This window comes from Pleurodeles waltl, chromosome 4_1, assembly GCF_031143425.1.
Source record: "Pleurodeles waltl isolate 20211129_DDA chromosome 4_1, aPleWal1.hap1.20221129, whole genome shotgun sequence".
In the NCBI taxonomy this organism is placed as follows: Eukaryota; Metazoa; Chordata; class Amphibia; order Caudata; family Salamandridae; genus Pleurodeles; species Pleurodeles waltl.
The window spans coordinates 976,191,737-976,213,453 of NC_090442.1; the positions used below are offsets into that span (position 1 = coordinate 976,191,737).

Consider the following 21,717-nt stretch of genomic DNA (forward strand, 5'->3'; position numbering starts at 1 on the left):
TATTAACCCCCCTGGTTGTCTGCCCACTTTTGGAGTTAGTGAGAAAATTGTGTGGGAACTTGGTAGATGACTGTTTAACAAAGGTCACCATTTGTACGTAGATAACCTCTACACTGGAGAGCAGTTGTTCAAGGAATTATTCAGAGTGGACACTGCTGCTTGTGGCACAATATGTTCTTAGCGGAAAAGCTATCCAAGGGAGCTTGTCTGTAAAAAACCTGAGAGGGGACAGTGCAGTGTCTTGCGTAATAATGAGCTGTTACCTCTGAAATTTACAGAGAGGAGGGATGTGTACATGCTAACTATCATCCATCATGAGAGTACTTCCCCTGTGACTGTTTGGGGTCAGGTTGCGGAAGTGCGTAAACCTGCGTGCATTTTGGACTACAATAAGCTCATGGGTGGTATTGATAGGGTAGATTGGAGGTTGGAACCTTACACTGCTCTTCGTAAGTCTTACGTGTGGTATAAAACATTGGCCATCCATTTGTTTCATTTGGCAACTTTTAATTCTTTTATTGTGCTCAAGGAGTGTTCCCCTGAGTCAAGGATGAAATTTGGTAAATTTCAGGAGTAAGTGATAGAGAGCCTCATTGTGGTGGAACAGGCAAGAGTTCCTAGAGTAGCAGTGGTGGAGGATGTGGCTAGAATGAAAGATCGCCACTTTCCTGATCACATTCTTCCCACTCCCCCAAAAAACTTGCCCACTAAGAAATGTAGAGTCTGTGCCGGCAGAGGTATCCAGAGGGAGAGCTGGATGCACTGCCCGGACTGTCCTTCAAAGCCTGGGCTGTGTGTGTGGCTGGCTGTTTCAGGAGTCACCACACACAGAAGAATTACTGGGAACTACTGTGAGCATAAACTGCTGTTTTATATATTCATATGTTCAGTTTCACAGTTGGCATAACTGTTGTGTATCCAGTAGGAGCTTTTGTGTTTGTAGTTTTGTCCTTATGTATAATTTGTTAGTGGTTTCTTTGTTGTTTAAAAACAAATAAAAAGTGATGTTGGTGGGCATGGAGTGGCGCTTGGCTGGCGGTGTGTGTGGATTGGCACATGGCTGGCAGTGTGCGTGGGGTGGCGCTTGGCTGGCGGTGTGTGTGGGGTGGTGCTTGGCTGGCAGTGCCAGCCAAACGGCAGTCCACACACACACCCATCATCTGGTGTGATTGCTGTATCTGGCATGTGGGCGTATGAAACTGATGGGCCCTTGAGTGGCGCCGTCTGTTGATCCAAGTGTAACGTGCTGGGCCCGTGGCTAGCGGTGTGAATGGTCTTGTGCATGTCATGTATGGAAGGTGTGTGAATGGACTATAAAGTGGTTGGTGCCTTGTCGCGGCTTTACAGCTCACAAGCTGCGAGTCATTGGTTCTGTTTTTTGGCCTTTCAGTTATTAACAGTGCATTTCATTTTTATGAAATCTCTTGTTAATAAAATTTGATCTACTGAACCATTACTCCCCCTCGTGCCAAGTCCAACCAGGATGTGTGGGAAAAATGACAAAACCTGCTCCGCTGTAATCAGGCGTCGTAGAACACCCGTGACACACTAGGTGTCTCGGGTGGGACCCTGATGATGAAGCATGCCACCAACTTGGTTGGTGGGTGAGGGGTCTTTTTAACATAACCTTAGTGTGTTTCTTTTCATAATTTTAGTGTTTGGAACATCACAGAAGTACATGGACACATCAAAATGATCTATTACCAAACTATCTGTGTTTGGCGTGGGGGGGCACCTACGTCTTTTGGTCCCAGGTGTGGCCTTCATCTAGGGAAACTTACTAAACCAAGACATTTCTAAAAATTAGACACTTCAAGAAGTCCAGGGAGGTGTGACCTGCATGGACCCCCCAACATTTTCTTACCCAGACTCCTCTGCAAACCTCAAAATTTGCTTAAAAAAGCATATTTTCCTCACTTTTCTTTGTAGGACCACCGCTCCGGCACAAATTTCCTACCACCCAGCGTTCTCCTCAGTCTCCCAAGTAAAATGATACATCACTTGTGCGGATCCCCAAAGCAGAGTCAGCCTAAAGATGTATAAAAGAAAAATATGTGCTTATCAACTCGCTGTGCTATCTCCTCAATCTCTACAGGTTTTTGGCCTTTTTCTGTTGCAGGTACCGTAGCAACCCACACAAGTGAGTTATCATGTTTATCAGGAGACTGGGGGGAACCCTGGGTGGAAGGAAATTTGTGGCTCCTCTTGTGTGGAAAAAAGTGTTTTTTTGGCCAAATATTGAGGTTTACAAAGGATTCTGGGTAACAGAACCTCGTGACAGCCCCACAAGTCACCCCATCTGGGATTCCCATAGGTGTCTAGTTTTAAAAAAATGCACAGGTTTGGTAAGTTTACCTAGGTGCCGGCTGAGCTAGAGGCAAAAATCCACAGCTAGACACTTTGCAAAAAACAGCTCTGTTTTCTTTGGAAAAATGTGATGTGTCCACTCTGTGTTTTGGGGCATTTCCTGTCGCGGGCACTAGGCCTACACACACAAGTGAGATACTATTTTAATCGGGAGACTTGGGGGAACGCTGGGTGGAAGGAAATTTGTGGCTCCTCTCAGATGCCCGAACTTTTGTGTCACCGAAATGAGAGGCAAGGGTGTTTTGTTTGGCCAAATTTTGAGGTTTGCAAAGGATTCTGGGTAACAGAACCAGTTGAGAGCCCCACAAGTCACCCGATCTTTGATTCCCCTAGGTGTCTAGAATCCCTTGGATGTTCAGGGAAAAAGGACGCAAATTTGGTGTGGGTAGCTTATGTGGACAAAAAGTTATGAGGGCCTAAGCACGAACTGCCCCAAAAACCCAAAATAAGGCCTGGCACCCGAGAGGGAACAGGCCTGGCAAAGAAGGGGTTAAAGTGGATATATTATATAATGCATCTCCTCCCCATAATTAATAAATAGGTAGCAGACGTTTTTTCCTCTGAATTGCTGCCATCAGAAAAATTGCATTTGTGTTTTGTTTTTTTAATTTTTCAGTTCATGACATTTTTCAGTTGATTTAGCAAATAAACATGACAGTGGATTAGACAGAGGGAGTCATGTCTGAAAGGTTTGCGTGGCCCCTATTGGTTTCTCATCTAAGCTGCAAAGGGTAGTTTTTTTTAACTCTTTGTTTATTAACATTTTCAACTTGGTTTGCACATACATTTACAATAACTGCTTTCATAAGTGTCATTACGTTTATAGGTGACCATGCATTCCCCATTCTATTCACAAGTTCAGACTATTTATTTATAATCTCACATGCATTCCCTGCATGTATGTTTTGCAAGAACTCTTCTCTTGTGTTTTCCATACTCAGTGTCTCCATATGTTCATGTATTATGCTTTAATAACAACCTGTCTTTGTGTCGCATCACCCTGGTGCTTCTTAACTATGCCACCTATCAACTAGTGGTGTGTCATGGAGGGGCGCATGCTAGTGACCACTACCTTGCTATGGGGTGCGGCGTAGGTCAGACGCTGGAGAGGACCACCACCCCCGATGTGTCTCCCTCATTGCTACGCTTCTGTGGGGGAGTTCCCTGGGACGGGGAAACTCTGTAGCTCTGTTTACCCTGGGGAATCCATGTCCCCTACTATTCTCTGAATCTGCCCCTCTCCTTCCTTTACCTTATCTGTGATTGATTCAAGAGAAGGGTGCGGACAGCTGTGTTCCTCCATGCTATGGCTCGGTGTGCTTCGCCTGTTCTGGTTCCTCTCCTTTCTCTCGGTCTGTGTCTGACCCCGGCCCTCCTACCTGTGGCCTCTCTTCCCATTCCCTACCTTCCCATCTGACCAGGATTTCCTCCCATGCGGGGGCCAGGGGTTCCGCTCCTATCCCTCGAGCATCCTCACTTCTCAGCACCTGTAACTCAGCCTACGCCCATTTAATTAGGTCCCGCCTCCAATCCTCTACAAGTGGGGGTCTCAACAGCTTCCATCCCAACGTGATTTGCCTTCTGAACAAGACTAAGGCCAAGCTTAGGAATCAGCTGCCCACCTTTCCGAGTGATGTACCCGTGTGCAGGCCCAGAAAGCACATAGAGGGAGTTGGCTCCAAAGCAACACCCAGCAGACCCTCCAGATCAGTCAGTGCTGCCCTCCAGCTCCATTGGAGCCCAGTGCAGCGCCAAATCATATGGTCCAGGTCCGCGTCTACCTTGTGGCATCTAGGGCAACCTTGGAGTTCACCTTCATAGATTAGGTTCAGCCTATGCGGAGTGAGGTATGTTCTATGTATATAGTTGTATTGTATGTATCGTAGTCTGGTGTTTCGCGAAACCACCCATTTCCAGCACGCCAGGGCTACCTTGATCATAATGGTCTCCTCCTGCACCTCCACTCGTCTGCCAATCATTTGCACTATAACCCGTTCTATCCCTATCTCGCCTCTGCTATTGCACCTGTCCACACGGCCCTCCCCTGAGCACCATCTGGGGATCCACTGTAACTAGCATGCCAGGTAGTAAAACTCAAAGTCCGAAACTCCCAGATCTCCCTCACTGGTCGGCCTACACATAATTGCGAGTGCTGTATGCCTACGTCCCCCATCCCATATGAGGTCTCTGAGAAGGCTTTTCAGTTCCCTGAACCACGAACCCGGGAGTGATACTGGCAGGTTAGTACAGTAGTAGAGGAGGCACGGCAACATAACCATCTTGGACAATGCCACTCTGGCCATTATGGATAGTTTAAGAGATCTCCAGAATCCCACGGAGGCGCAGAGCGATCTAAGTGCCCTTCCCACATTACCTTCCCTTAGGTCCTTGAGTTTGTGGAACACTTGTATGCCCAGGTATTTGAAGGTGTGCGGCGCCCACACCATGTCTTCTGGGCAGTTCTGGGGGCGTGAACCACCCGCCATCAGTGGAAATACAATGGTCTTACTTCTGTTAAGGTGCAGACCGGACAGTCTGTCTGCCAAAACGTTCCAGGTTTTCAGGTGCCCACGGCAGTCCCGAGTTACCATCTCTTAGATAGATTAGGATATCGTCAGCGTAAAGGGATACAATGTGTTCGTCCTGTTCCCATTCAATCCCCTTCCCTTACCTTCCATTCTTAGCCGCGCCGCCAGTGGTTTTATTGCCAGCGCAAATAACAATGGGGAGAGTGGACATCCCTGCCTGGTGCCCCTATGTATACAGTAGGTTCCCGTTATCATCCTGGCCGTCCTACCTCTAGCCAGTGGGGCTTCATATAATAGGTCTACCCATCTCACTCAGTCCTCCCCCAGCTCCATCTGACGCATTACAGCCCTCAAATAATCCCATCCAACCGAGTTGAAAGCTTTCTCGAAGTCAATAGCCAGGAGCATCCCCTAAGGTCTCTCTCCACGCAGCATATGCAGGATGGCGAATACGCATCTAAGGTTTAGTGAGGTATTGCGTGCAGGCACAAACCCATTCTGGTCCTCATGGATCAGACTGGATATGTGTGGTAACAGTCGGTTGGCCATAAGTTTGCTGAGAATTTTGAAGTCGTTATTCAGCATTGATAATGGGAGAAAATTGGTCACTGAAGCGTCATCTGAGTCTGGCTTGGGAAGAGGGATCACCAATGCCTCCCTCATCGTGTCCGGCAACCTGGTCCCTCTGGAAGGCCTCTGTGTACAGTTCCACCAGCTGGGGCGCCAGCAAGGTTGAGTATTTCTCATAAAAATCCATTGGGAGTCCGTCCGTACCCGGGGTCTTCCCTGTTGCCAATTGCGCAATAGCTTCTTGTACCTCCCCAGGGTCACCGGTCCTCCCAGGTCCTCCCTCCCCCTCTGGTGTAGCCTATTTAGGGGAACTGGGCGCAGGTAGGTGTCAAGCACTTCTTGTTCAAGCGCCTCTGGGCTCCTGTAGAGAAAGGTGTAATATTCTCTGAAGGCATTGTTTATATTCCCCGGTTAACTTCTATGTACCCCCTTCATATCTCTAACCCCCACAGTGGGTTCTCCCCTCCTCTTGGTCTCACCAGCCAGGCCAACATTCTACCCGATCTGCCCTCCTCCGCCTGCACTGAGGCCCAATGTCTCTGTGTACTATGACATCTCAGCTGCTCCTCAACCTGCGAGTAGTTCTGCTTAGCCTCAATTAATCTTTCCCGATTCAGTTGCCTCTTCACCCCTCCCTGTTTCTCCTTTATGTATAACCTTCTCTAGTTCGTTAAATTTCCGCTCCAGTGAGTTTCTGATTCCAATTGTTTGTCCCAGGCAGAAACCCCTGGTCACTACCTTAAGAGCCTCCCACTCCACGTGCCGCGCGGACGCCGTACCTTTGTTAATGGTGATCTGATTCGCCAGGTGGGATCGTAGCATTTCTCTATACGCCTGGTCATCTAGTTCTGACGGGGACAGCCTCCATATTGGGAGTGGTGGTCTATTCCTGGTCGCTTTCCAAGTAAGCATGAAGGGGCTATGGTCAGAGAGGGTGCGCCCCAAGTATTCCGAGCGCGTCACCTCTTGCGCAATGGTGGTGTAGCAGACTATCCTGTCTATCCTGGTGTGTACACGGTGGAGGTAGGAGTAAAAGGAGTAGTCCCTATCCTGGGGGTGTTGACTGCACCAGACGTCCACCAGTTCCCAAGCCTCCACCCAATCTCTCAGATGATTCTTAGCTATTTTGTATGCCTGGGCACCCACCAGCGGCGGGGTAGACCGATCCAGGTCAGTGTCCAGTGCGCTGTTAAAATCCCCCCCCAATCATTAATTCCTCCCCTAGTCTACGTGTGATATGGCCTGATAGACGTTGTATAAAGGGGATGTGATCCTGGTTAGGGGCATATACACTCGTCAGTGCTATCGGTACCCCATGTAGCTTCCCCCTAGCCATCACGAACCTGCCCTCCAGGTCGATATCCATCAAGGTGGCCTCAAATGGGACCCCAGCTCTGACCCACACCAAGGCCCCCTGGCGAATGCAGAGTATTTGGTGGCAAAAATCTGTCCCCTCCACCTCCTCCTTAGTTTATCAATCTCAGTGGTCACGAGGTGAGTTTCTTGTAATAGGGCCACGTGTATGCCCAGTCTTTTTAAGTAGGCCAGGACCCTATGTCTTTTGGTAAGTGACCCCATTCCTCTAATATTCCATGTCAATATATTATATTCTGTCATTGTAACATATCCATGACAGGTCCTGAGCCCCCCTCCCCGCCAGTCCCACCAGCCACCCCCCAATTTGCATGTCCCAAATTTCCACAACCCCACGCGACACCACCTTTAAAAACATAAACTTGTAACTCTCAACTCCCGTTCCCCAGGGCGCCTCTCAAACTGTAGGTGGCCCATGAAAGAGGCAACAGTGTGACTTAGTCAACGTGTTAAATAAAGGTCTCGCCATCCGAAATTGAGTGTGCGAGACACCTGTGGGGCAGGGGGTGAGCTCAGTGCCTGCTGTCCATACTGTACTCCACACCGTCTGGCCTGCTCGTGGGTTCGTTTATCTCAGTTCGTCTGCCGTTTGGAGAGTCACTATTGGTGCGGGCGGGGAGCAGCCCGAGTCCCCCACCGAAAACACAGAGGCCCGATCCGATTCCACTCCGCTGCTGTTCCATGGTGATATTTCCTTGTTGATGGAAGCCGCTGCTTCTAAGGCCGCCCTCTTGGCCAATTCCTTCTGCACCCTGGTCGGTTCTCCCCGTGCCCAGTGCTTGTTCTGTGTTCTTTTCCGTCCTCCACGGGGGTTCCACCCGGCCCGGGCACCGCCCCCCTGACGCCCCCCTCCCAATCCTCGGGACTCCAGCCATTCCCAAGCATCATCAGGTTGCAGAAAAAACATGGTTTTGTTGTTGTCTATTATCCTCAGTTTGGCCGGGAAGAGTAGTGAATACTGGATCCCATCCTCCCTCAGCGCTCTCTCCACCGCAAGAAAGGAGGCCCTTTAGGTTTGCACATCCAACGTGAAATCCGGGAACAATGTCACCTCCCTGTTCGCTACATTGAAGGGCCCAGCCTCTCTGGCACGCTGGAGGAGGGTGTCTCTGTCTCGGTAGTGCAGTAATTTGCCCACCACCACCCGTGGGGGGTCTTCCCGCCTCCAAGGGCCTCGAGGGCACTCTGTGTGCTCGCTCCAGGGTGAAGAAAGGCTAAAGGCCCCCAGGGGCCACCACCGTCCGCATCCATTCCCCCAGGAACCCCACGATGTCCTTCCCTTCTGTACCTTCCGGGAGACCCACCACCCCCACGTTGTTCCTGCGGTTTCTCCCTTCTGTGTCTTCAACTCGCCTCTCCAGGCGCAGGACCCGATCGGTCAGGTCGGTTATCGTGGCTTCCAGTGTCTCCTGTTTCGGAACAATTTCCAAGATTTTGTTTTCAGTCTCACAGACTGTCAGTCAACTTCTGGTGGTCCGCTCTCAGGAGGCCAACTTCCAACGCCACCTGATTGATGTCATGTTGCAGGGTTGTTTTAGTGTCTTCAATGGCACCTAGTATTTTATCGAGGGTGGCTTGCACTGTTGGGTGGTGTGGGTCTCCGCTGTGCTCATCACCGCAATCAGCTGGGGTTCTGCGGCTCGCCATGTTACCTCTGATCTGAGCTTTGGATGGCATCTGTAGGTCGCGGCTATGTGACTGGAGTGCCCGTGCAGGGCGGGACCTCTCAGTTATGGGTTTCGGGCCCCGATCTCCTCAGCACCCTCCGCCAGGACTCGCCGCAGCTGCTGCCACCTCGCCGTTAATCGGGGGCTCCTACTACTCCAATCCCCTGTTCCCTCTGTATGTGCGCCACCGCCCTATACCTTCTGGGTGCAGTTGGGCCCCTAGTCCAGCTAGACAACCTCGACCTGGGCCTGTCCTCTTATCGGCCCGCTTCTCGGCCACCGGTCAGCCATCTCATGCCATCTCTTCTAATTTGCATCAGTACCCAGTTCTCTCATACTGTGAGCCGGGGCAGGCAGCCAGGTCACTTACTTCGGGGGTGGGGGGGCCTCACTGTCCCAGTGGTCTCCCACTGTTCCTCTTGCGAGCGCTCAGGTTCTCCCTCCGGGGCCAAGGATCCCGGGGGGGCCCAGTGCAGGTTCCACTCAGGGGCCGCTCACCTGCTCCGCTTTTCCAACAACGGGTCGTGGTCCATTGTCCCTGCAGCTCACGGGATCATTCTGGCCACGCTGGGGTCTCAGGCGAAGGACACGCAGCTCACCGCCGTGGGTCTGGGGGTCCGCGGCCTCGATTCGTCGCTCTCGTCGTGTGTCGTGCTCCGCTCCAGACCACAAGGGCCGCCGCGAAGCCCGGGTCCGAGGGCACCCCTAATCACAGCGCGGCCCTCCGCGGCGGCCCGAGGGACCGACCGTGTCCTCTGCCTCCACTCCTTCTCCCCTTCAGGCGCTTCGTTTCACCCTAGGCTGCCGCCCCGGCCTCGCGCACGACGCACCCCAGGCTGCTCCTCGGTCGCCACATCAACCAAGCCTCGGGCAGCAACTCTGCATTCTGTCGCTCCCCGCCCGGGTCAGCACCCCGCAGGGAGCAGATGGATTCGCCAGGTCCATGTAAGGGGTGTTGTAACAGGAGAAATTTGCAGGGCCTGTCGGAGCTACACGATCACGCGTCTGACATCTTGCCCGGCTCGGCCACGCCCCCAGCTGCAAAGGGTAGTTAAAGTAAAAAAAGCATGCTGGGGAAACATAAAGAATTTGGCATCACTGGGTGATTTGAAAGCGTTGTGAGGAAAGAATTGGTTCAGCTTTTTGTCATGAAAGTAGTGGTGTAACAAGTATCTGGGCTGCTCTTTGAGTGTGAGGCCCGGGGCAAAAACAAACATCTGCACTTCCATTGTGACCATCCGGCTACAGCCCAAGGTTACGAGGGATGTATACGTGTGTATAGCATTAATAATGGGTTTGGGTCTTTAGAAGCTAAAGCGATATCGGTATCGGCTTTTTGAGAGAATGTTTATGATGGTATTAACCACCCCCCATTAAGTCAAAAGATAAAATAAAAACACCACAGAAAATAAACACAGTATGAAATATTTTCATATTATCACTATAGTTGTTTAGAAGTATGTTAACAGGGTTTACTGAGTTTGTATGGGGACTTCTAAGGTGCACGTGAGTGTATACATTTAGCTGAGCTAGTAGAACCCTGAGCAAATGTGGTATCTCAGCCTTGTTTACTTCTGGAGGCTGAGATGTGAATCTCATGGGTTCTGTGTCTTATTCATTTCATGCTCCCAAATGCACCACTGTGAGCCTGTCTTTCATTCAACTTTATGCCTGTAAGGTATCTCACAACTCTAAGCCTTTCTCTCACACTAACAGCTTATGTAGGTAGATTGCTGACCCTTCTCTGCCTCTGACCTCCATCACACTAAGCTATGAGCCTTTGAGATCTCCATCGTGCTTTCTTCTTATTGCCCTGATCCTTCTCAGTTTCTTGCCTTTGTGACATTAATCTTTCACTTGAACGTCTGTATTTTACCACTTTAATTTCTGTGTCTCAGAAGTCACCCTCTTTTGCCGTCAAATGTACCGTTTGTCCCTTTCTCTACCATGTGCAAGTGGCTTGCTATTAAAGCAGAAAATCATCGTATATTTTTGAGTTTTTACACAAAGAAAAGCACACAAGTACTGGCAGACATGTACCCTTGAGGACTTTCTTGGTCTGTCGGTTTCAACTCTGATCTTCTCTACTGTGTCATACAAACATTCTCTCATCTTTCCAACACAGAGGTCTCCCCCTTACAACGCTGTATGTGTCCTTCTGCCTTACCCTCAGTGCCCCAATTCTACACCTTACGCCTCTCTGTGTTGTGCGAGGTGTGTGCCTGTCTCTCACATGCACAGTTGAGATCTTCCTTCATGACGTCTCTGTTCCCAAGACCCTTTTCCTTACATCTGTGCTTTTGAGGTCTGTCTCTCTCCTCTCTTACTGCGCACTGCTTTAGGAGAGTGGGGAGCAAGGGAGTCTAGGAAAGGCCAGACATTCCGACCCTAATGTCCCACCCGGCACTAAAAAGAGAAGCAAAAGAGGTAGCAGGAAGGGGAGTGACCAGTTCTTTCTTACTGGCTTAGCGGAGGAGGATGTAAGTGGTACTATAGCTCCTCACACTTTCCATTCCAAAACAGCAACAAAAAATGAAATTTGCTTTGTGAGCCTTAGCTGCAGTGAAACTCTTATTGACATATTTTAATAAAGTCTCCATTTTTTGGGGTCACTGCATATGGCTACAAAAAAACATAAATGAATAAAAATATGAATAAAAAAAACGAAGTTGCGCTCTTGACCAGGCATCTTGTTAAATCATGGAACTAAATTTCCCTGCTGTCCAGAAAACCGCAGTAAGCAATCTGGAACAGGGGTATTTAGTAACACACACACAAAATAGAACTACAACTTCACTATATTTAAATTGTTAATTCAGCACATTTCAGTTTCAATGCAACTGAAAGAGCTGTGTCCGACGTGTTTGAGTAGGAGCAGAACAAAAGGAAATGACATCCACACCGAGGGCTTGCAATGACAGTGCTTGTATCACCTGGGTAAAGCCTACAGTTCTATAGCATGCAAGGCCTTGTATCTTGAAGAGAGTCCTAACCTTTATTAGTGCATAAAGCCAATGGCCAATATTCTGTTCGTACCTTCACAGGTCGGGCTTCTGCCCTCCACAGAGCAGGCATAAACCCCCCACCCCCTTACAAAGAAAAAGTGTGTGGCTGCGTTGATATAGGTTTGTTTTGTGTAGTGTGCAGATTTCCCCTCTGAACTATCCAAGGGACACAATGCCATATGTGATCGCAGACATGATCCAAAAATTGCATTTAGTTTAAATAATGATAATGCACAAAAACAGTTGCATTTATTATGCCTGGCTCTCACAGAGAGCCTCTATAGTTGATTTCAGTATTTGAATCTCATAACCCACTGCTATGATATAACAGTTGATAACAAAACTGGTTACCCACTGTTGTGATGTCATAACGGCCTTCCAAGCCAGGGTGACAAGCCTCCCTGACATCCTTTTAGGCCAGCACTGCTTGTCTGCTTTGCCTGAAAGCAGAAAGCACAGCTGCAGGAGGGGGTATGAAAGGCAGGGAAGATGGTGGGTATTAGTCAAGAATGGGAGGTCGTTTTTTTTTTTAAATCTTTGGAACATGGTTACATAACAGAGGCCATGTTGTGTATGGATCCCCCATTACTTCTCTGCATAGCAGTTGACAGCATGATCAGATGATTTTGGGGTTATACACAACACAAAAGTATAGATGGGTGAAAAGAACAATGCAGTGATGGTTTTCACCTTGGGGTTATGAGTGACATCATAGACAACTTGCTCTTGTCTATTTGATGTCTTTCAGAACCCCTTAGTGAAAAATATCCACTTAATTCACTGTTAGTCATCTATAATTCTATATATTGAACACCATTCCAATTAAAAAAACATTTTGGAAAACACTCATCCCACACTCCAGTCTTTCTAGAAAATGTAATGCCTTAATTTGCATAAGTGATATTTGCTTACCATCGTAGGGCTTAGCAAGGCCCCATCAATGGATCCTTCCATTGCCATTTTTCTTAGGCTTGCTGCATTCTTCACATCATTAAACAACATGAGGCTCACACTTGAACCAGGAAAGAGCTCCAGTTGTTGTTTCAAAATCATTCTCTGCAGTCTGACTAGAACAGAAATGCACCGCTGTGTCACCAGAAAATCTGCAGAAGTCACAAACATATTCAGGGTAAAAAAGATTTTAGTTTGAGCAGTTTCAAGGAGAACCACAATCAATTGTTAAAAACGCTGACTTGAGTAAGGGAAAATAGAGGTTCAAGAAAAGCTTGTATTTAGAGGAGTCTATGACCAACAGGTATACATGTCTGAATCCATACTTCGGTCAGTGATTGCTCTCAACACTCAGTGAAATTGTTTCATGGGCCAAGATATGGGCCCAGTGGGCAGCTATGTTGATCAACTCTGCATTATTAGGTCAGTGCCAAAGTCTCTATGACCTTAAATCACCCCCAATGAATTACATTTGTGAAAAAAAATTGCTTGCGCCTAATCTAGAAATTATGAAATATCAAGGGCCTGATTTAGAGGTTGGCAGCCAGGTTATTCCATCATTAACGTGGCGGACATCCCATCTGCTGCATTACAACGTCCATAGGACACAACTAAATTGTAATACGGTGGACGGGATATCCGTCAAGTTTGTGATGGAGTAACCTCACCGCCAAACTATAAATCAGGACCTAAGTCGGGCAAAGGAAATTAGCCTTAGGAAGCAGTCTCTTAAATTAGAGAATCTCAGTGGTGGAGAGAAATTAACCATTGCCAACTTGTGTGTAAAGAGAAGTGCTTAACCACACTGGCATTGCGGCACAAGGCTACTTGTCGACTGTCCTTGGCATCCATGGGCTCTACTGGGCAGACAGAGCAGGAAACAAACAAAATCATTGAAAAAGTCTTAACTGCAACTTTTTGTTCAGTACCCAAAGCTGCCCTGACTGTTTGCTCATTCTCCTATATTGCACCCAAGGCACGGAACGATCTCTCTCAACAAATCGGAGCCTCCTCTGCACTTCTTGAGTTCCAGAAGCAGCTGAAGACCTGGCTCTTCCAGTAAGCACCTTAGGTACCACACATCTATATATCTGCCTAAGCACCTTGATACCCAAGTGGGTGATTAGTACGGTATATAAATCAATATACCATAACACAACATTCAGATATCTTTAGGAGAGTGTTTTGTTCACAAACATGTAACCATCTGCTCATTTGCAGTATCTTCCTAGGAAAACAAAAGGGTAAACATCTGGTCAACCCAACAGTTAAATGTCTAGTCGTTGGGAATCCTCTCCAGAAAAGAAATGTTTTATATGATTTTTTAAAGTGCTTTATAGATCTTAGAATACATATTAGGCTTGTTTTAACCTTAAAAGTGTTTTTCAAATATAGCAATAGGAAAAATACGTTGCTGCATAATTTCCTATCCACATTCAGCCCTCATCAAGCTTCCTCTCCACACGTCCGTCTGATGAAAGATGCATAGATTTGTTTTTTCTTTTATACTTATTTTTGGTTATATATGGTTGTAGTACAAAAAGGTACGCAATCACCACAGATTAAGCAACAACCCAGGTGGCATTTTATAAGCAGGAGCGCTGCTTATAAAATGCCAAGTAGATCGTGAGAGTTTGCAGAAGTTATCAACTGACTGATCACATTTATAATGCTGGCTTCGTGTGTAAATGTTTGCATGCTGCAACGTGCAGCACTGCATATGTTTCACACAAAAAAATAATCTGGTAAATAGAAAAGACACTGCATCCAAAACAGTGCTCTACGACTTCGATTAATAAAATGTTGACTATTGATCAAGAACATTTTGGGATCTGCTGGGTGTATAATTTATCTCTCCTCAGAAAAATCTGTATTTTCGAATGCCCTGGGACCCATTTTACACCAACATCTGTGTTTTTTAAAATGTCATGATGCCTAAGTAACCATGTCAGAGAATATTCACAGAATTAGTTACGAATACAAAATAGTGTATAATTAGTTTTTTTTGAGAAGTGAGAAAACTCTTTTGTACGATTATGGTCTGCACGGCTCTTTATTTCCATGTTGCTGTGTGCTCCTGTGGAATAAAGCAGGCGCCATTTTTTTTTTTTTTTTTTTTTAAACGACTGATCGAAGATGGGACGCCACTTTGACTGGTAAATAAAAAATATTGTAAGAGCACGATAGTGCTTGCGACCTAGAAGAGCAACTGGCAGCCTTTAGGCCCTTCCAAAAAACAAAGTTTAAAATAAAATGTCCAGCTGGGGCAAAGGATTTACCAGTACATACAATGCCGTTTCTATCTCTCACCTGAGGTGTTGCTTGGAATGCCATATGATTTGGCCATTGATGTGTGGTCCTTGGAATGTATTCTAGTGCAAATGCACACGGGTGAACCTCTCTTCAGTGGTTCTGAGGTAAGCACTGTCAATTTTTTTCTTCTGTTTACTTTCACTTTTGTATAAGACAACTAGTCTATTTTTCTCATTGTAATTTTCCCTCCTTCTACAAATCGTTCAAATGTAAGCAGTACATATTCCAAATTGTATCCAAGTTCATTCTGTTGATTAGCCTCTTGGCAATTCTGTATACCAGAGGTCTTCAAACTGGGGGACAAGCCTTGGTGGATTGCAAGATGATGAGTAATACCCTGTACCAGACTAACCTTCTGCATCTATTTCCCCTTTGTTTTCTCCACTCTTATATGGATTTTCACCTACACATTTTACACTATCATACATGGAATGCAGAAATGTGTTAAACAATATAAACAATAGTATTGACTTCTAAGTCACACCATATTCAGGAATGCGTGGCTTTGATGCTCTGATCCAAGGAGGACTGGAAACATTCGATGATGTCTGTTGCAGGCCTTGCACTTGACACAAGGTAATCCAAAAGCATGACATGGTTTACCATACTGAAGGCCACAGGCACATGCTTCGTCACCAACAGTGCCACCCACAGTGAACAGAAGAAAGTCGCCCTGAAACTGTAAGAGAGCTCACTGAATAAGAAACATCCATGTGCATAAAGAAACATTCAGAGAGGGCTCTAAGAAATACCTATAAAGCATGTGCTAGGAGAGCATATATGGTGTTTTTGGTGCAGGACTAGGATATTTTGGCTCTTTTGAAATGCCTCAGTTTGATATGGACTGCCAGAGAACTCCAGATCTTGGAGGAGTTTCCAGAGGTTCCCTTTCTTCACGATAGAGGGATTTTGTCCGCAAGGTATTCAGGGTTGCCTATGTGCAATGTCTATTTTTATTACCACACACCAGTTGGTCAGCAGGTTTTCACAGTTTTTAGGGCAGTGCACCTTTTCTTCAGAAGTCCAGTAAGACTTTCCTATGTACAGTCCATGAATTGAGTGGGTTGCATATTTGTCTTCTGTTTCTGCTATGACTTGTAGGTGGTATTTAGCTACAGTTTGATAGGTGTTCAGTCCAGTTTGAATCAAGAGTGATGCCCTGCGCTTTGGTAAAGGGTACCTGTCTTCCTTTTATTTTTTTCATATATTGCCTATAGGGGCATACTATTGTGATGGAAGCTGATAGCTGAAGTGAGGATAGAGGGCCATAAGGTATGGTTTGTGATTCTTTCAAGTTCATGTGTCATCCATGATTGGACCTCAGATAAACACTTTAAGTGTATGGATGTTATTTGTAAGTTAAACTGAATATTGGCTGTATATGGGTGGAACGGTACTCCAGACTTGTGTAGTAACTTGCCTAAAGGTTCAGTATATAGACTGTAATGTACAAGGGCAACAATAATAATACATACAAATAATATAAATGTACTCTTGTAAGCTTTACTTTGTCTACCTATCACCATGTCATGTCTCTGTCAATCTGTCCTCCACCCCCACTCTTACTCATCCCAAACCTATTCTACTACTTTCATCTCCAAAATAATCCTGCATAAGTTCTTTCCTCCTCTTCCACATCTATCTCACCCAAACCTCAGTTTACTACCATGAGCTCCCAAACAAACCTACTAAATTCTCCCACATTTATCTCACCTTTGACTCATCCAAAACCCCTCCTGCTGCTATGATCTCTCTAACCCTTTCCACAGACTCTTCCCTCCTCCATCTCTCCTTTACTCATCCCAAGCTTCATCCTATTACTATAAACTCCCAGTTAACACTTCTGGATTCTTCCCTCTTCTAGCCCTCCATTACTCTTGTCAATCCAACTAACAAACTCACATATCCTCTGCTCAAATTAACTCTTAATAATAATAAAACTATACTAATCCACCACTAATTCCTCTTGGGTTCCGGAGTGGCGTGCTACTCACCAAAAAGCGCGTTGATGCCTCATCAGGGGTAGTAAGCGCTATATAAATACTATTACAATTACAAATATATGCAAAAGGGATGAGGGAGATACAGAGGAGCGGAGTTGAGCAGCCTAAAGTGAAAATAGAGCCAGTGGGGCAGAACGGAAAAAGCAGCACACAAGCAAGAGAGGGTGGGTGGGTTAAGTGGGTGAGTGGGAGAAGTGAGAGAGAGAGAGAGAGAGAGAGAGAGAGAGAGAGAGAGAGAGAGAGAGAGAGAGAGAGAGAGAGAGAGAGCGCACAAGGCACGAGGAAAAAGGATGCAGTAGGGATGTGGGAGAATCACACGAAGAAGAATAGAATTTGTGCATTCTCATGGGGTGCTGAACAGGTGAAGCATATGAGGGAGAAAGCTAGAAAACACATGCACTCTCATGGAGTGCTTAAAAAAATGCCAAATGAAAGGATGGTATAGAGGCTATGCTCCATGCGATGGACAAACATAAAAAGAGGAAGGCAAGACTACTAAAGATGCTATAAAATAAGTGTAACAATAAAGCCAGCCAATGGTAATAAATGGATGGGCTCTACATTAATTTTAAGATTCTTAGTAATTCCACAAATGCTGGTGCTGTCGTGTAGGCAGGACTTAACCAGCACAGGCAACCTATTGGCTTTGTCAATTGTTTTTAGCCAAACTGAACAACATGCCGGAAGCGGTGCAAAATGGATAAAGAATAACAACGTTTTTTTAAATTGAAGCAGGTAGAGGCTACAAAGGGGGGAAGCAACATGGGGACGTGGGTTGGAGTGGGACCACCACACATTGCATGGGTGAGGGAACTAACACAGAGGGCAGGGGCATAAGCATCATGGAAGGTGGGAGTGGGGGCAGAAGCAACTCAGAGTCATGTGGCCAGCCAATCAGTATTGTCACAGCCCATTTCCTGTGGTCCGAAAGTGGTCAGTGGGAGCATTAACCTTTACACAACCAATGGAATGCCTTTATTTTATGACTTTTTAATCTGCATACTTAGGGCCTGATTACAAACTTGGTGGAGGGGATTACTCCATCACAAAAGAGACTGATTTCCTGTCCGCTGTATTACATGTTCCATAGGATATAATGGAACTTGTAATACGTCAGATGGTATATCCGTCATGTTTGTGAAGGAGTAATCCCCTCCTCCAAGGTTGTAATCAGGCCCTTAGTCTTCAAGCCCCTGCGGACTATGTTTTCAAAGACTTACAAAAGTGTTAACTCTTTCAAGCCCGCCAGGCATATTTCTGCATGCTTTTTCCCCCCTCACAAGCTACTGAGAGAAACCAACATAAGCAAACTTTCTGAGTAAATCTTTTTACTTGAGAGAGCAACGTGGAGCTGCTGGGGAGAAGCACGTGGGTGAGAGAGAGGAACAAGCTAAAGTGTTTCTTGCCAAGTTTGGCGTAAGCCTGTTTATCAATTTGCGCTGTAGGCTTGAGAGTAATTTCATATGGGAGCTAAAATGGGCACCCAGATCTTTTTTCATCCCTGCTTAACCTGTTTCCCCCTAAACAGATCTTTACGAAAATTGTCTTGCCTGTTCTTAGCTGGGTGCGCTGTTTGAGTGCCAAATTTAGTGCGGATTCACCCACAGAAAAAAAAATTATAGGCAAATTAAAAAATGCCCTCAATGGAAACTGCAGCTGAGCTATAACTATATCTATATATCTATATATCTATATATCTATATATATATATATATATATATATATATATATATATATATATATATATATTATCACACACACACTCACTGAAAAAAACAAAGGTTAAACTAACGTTATAAGTAGGTGATATGTCAGTGCCAACAAAATGTTTGACCTAAAAGAGAAAAAAATAAAACATATAAGTTCACCAGTTATAGTTTGCAGAGTTAACTATAACTTGCACCCTACAATGCACTGCTTATGACCCGACATTACTTAACTCATGACGTGCTATGACATAATTTATGACATCACTGTAGTGATATTTGTGTGTTGACCACAGATTTCGTGTCCCGCCACTTTGCACTTGGCTTAGCTTCCCACTGTCACTTTAGTGGTCACTAGTTATAGACATTTTAGGCAGTCAGCACGATAAGAATGTACCAGACTGATGTTTATAGTGCAAGCAGGGAACGGTTTGACTTTGGGAGGGGTGGGAGGGTTAGGATTTGGGCCAGATCCCAACGCATTTCTTTCAAAGCTTACCTAAACTAACCAGCCTTTTTTTATATATATTTTTTTTTCATGGAGGTTTTTTTTTCCAGAAAGCCCCTTCTCCGGTTCTTTAAGATATAAAAGATGGCCCTGCTCAGCAGTCATAGATTCTGAGACCTCTGTCAGGATTTAGATGTCAAATGCCTGACATCTGTCCCGCTGAGGGTGGAGATCTCTTTCTCGCAATCGAACGGGGTTATCGTCTTGCTGGCAAGAGAAAGATGAAGCATCCGGCAGGCCCTACGGTGATGCATTTTTATTAATTATTTGCTTTGCATTGTGTATGAATATATATCCATATATCAATATAAGTGTTTGTATCCTTGTGTGTATATATTTGCTGTTTATAGATTGAAGATTCTTCATACATGATCTTACTTCAATGTTGCACATTTTGAAAGTACAGTTTTTACTATTCAAACCTTCCTTCATGAACCTTGGAAAAAGCTATAATAAATGTCTTCTTCAGATTAAGGAGTGTATTCCAGAGAATCTTTTCGACTCCTTTCACTGTGTATACTTTGGCTCAGTCAAAAGTAAAGCAGATCAATCACCCAAGCTTTCTTTTGTATGGCAGCAGAGGTCTGAAAAGGAGTACAAAATAGCTCAAAATAATATGAAGCATCATTAATGCCATCACACACAGAAATCCCTTAGGTGAAGCAAGCTTGTGTTGTGTGTAATATTGACCCTATACCATGCACTTCGTGGGTAGCTGAGTTCACACTAAGAAATCAACCACAGATAGTGACCTCTACTGCACACAGTGTTTAATCTGTATACAACTGTTCAGAAAGAAACAAGTTCCTTCAGATACTCTACTTCTGTAACATAAATAATGAAATAGTACAGACCCGTTACCTGTATCAAGCCACTCAGTCTCCGAACCTATAGTGAGAAATGAAGTGGTTATGAGTAGGTAGAAAAGTGGGTATTTAAACAGTGTTTACTCTAGGGAGAGAGCTTACTCTGTATCACACTGTTTGCAGACAGTGAGACTTTCTTGAGAAATACACCACAGAGTAATAAAAAAGTGTCTACAAAGAACAGTGTTCATTCTATGCAAAACTTGTCCAAAAGAGACACTATTCCTTTAAAAAAACAAAAAAAAAAAAAAAAGAAGAAGAAGATCTGAAGCTCTGTACCACACTTCCTTTCTCCCAATAACCCTACTCATGCATGCATGCTACAGTTACAACACAAAAACATCACACCTGGATTCCACAATACATTTAAATATTGCTTTAGAGTTGGGGTCCACATACTACCTAAAGCCTTCTTACAGTGGTGAAAACTTTACAGATAGCCAATCGTCTGAAGCTAATCAAGCTCTACATCGGTTAGTACCCATTGCACACAGTCTTCTAGCTTATGCAGAAATTGTCATGATGAGACGATTCTGTTTAAATACTTAAGGCTGCTTACGATACTTAGTATCTACTATGTAGAATCTTCCCTGTTGGAACCTTTTTCTGCAGAACCAAAAAACTTGTGTGGAACATATTGGACACAAGTAATTGACTCTCACACCAACAAGGAGTTTCCCCTGAATACAAAGATTTATTGTGTTGAATACGCCTACACACAAATGATGCATTAGGAGTGCATGTGTTTTGTAAACACTTAAACCCATTGGCTGGACACCACTTGTTCAATATTAGCTAGATAAGTATTATGGTAGTTACCTTCCACTATGAATCTATAAAACAAAAGAACACACTCATTGAATGATGCAATTTAAGACATCAGTGACATCATAAGCAGTGCATGGCAGAGGTGCAGTACATTTAGCTCTGCTACCTCTAACTAGTGACTTTCTGTGTTTTGTTAAGTTCAAAACATTATGTTGGCACTGACATATTCACCTTTTTGAAAACTGTTTTGTTTCACCGTCCAGGAACATTCATCCTTAGAGATAAAGCTCTCAAATAAGCTGCTATTTCAGTTTATTTTAAAAGCAGCAGTTATTTCAAGAGAGCAAACAAAGTTTAAAAGAGTCAGAAGCACGTTGCATATTTTAAATCTGATATATTAAATATTAAAGTGCGTCATATTATGACAAGTACATATGTAAAATGAAGCGCACTATACTCTTCTACTGCAGTTTTCTCATGGATAAACTGATGGTACTAAAGGCAATATAGAATAAACACTAAATAAAACCAAAGTTCAGTTGTGGTTTCAAAACAAATTTGTGAATTCCAGAATAAGAGTGACACAGCTTTTGTTAAAAGACTTGTGCACATCGAGCGGTAATTTTAACTGAATGCCACATTGTGTACATTGTACATAACATTTTTAGGGCCAAGTGTGCAAAACACTCTGTCCCTGATGTAATCTCTCTCTGTGGGCTTTTAACCATGCCCATCAGTTTGGGTGGTTTGTGGGCCTGCCTTTTAAAATTCGCTTGATTTCATTAGTGAAAGACATGCACACGTCGTGCCTTTTCCGATGTTTAGCACTCCTCGAGTGCACCGGCCAACTACTGAAAACATACGAGGCTCGATGTTTTCCGTTTCTGGACTACTTTTTATTTTTATTTCGCAGGGAGTGCAATCTTGCTGGGCAGTAATTGAGTGCTTTGCATGACATCGGCCCTATTACATGGATAATTGTACTTTTGCTAGTTACATGGATAATTGCACTTTTGCCGATATGTGTCACTGCAAGCGAACTTTTGTTTACTTTTATGTGTCTGCTTTGCACTCATGGCAGCCGTCGGCTC

General features: G+C 45.1%; 1 protein-coding gene across 3 annotated transcripts in view; it reads right to left on the bottom strand.

Moving 5' to 3' along the window:
* Positions 1-21,717, bottom strand: part of TPRKB (TP53RK binding protein) — a 94,519-nt gene that overhangs the window by 70,030 nt on the left and 2,772 nt on the right. The window contains exon 2 of one of the 3 annotated variants that reach the window (XM_069229737.1): positions 12,424-12,614. In XM_069229737.1, coding sequence (XP_069085838.1) covers positions 12,424-12,564 — 141 coding nt within the window. In that variant the 5' untranslated portion in view covers positions 12,565-12,614. The remainder of the gene's footprint in view (positions 1-12,423; positions 12,615-21,717) is intronic. The other 2 variants (XM_069229738.1, XM_069229739.1) reach the window with 2 other exon arrangements.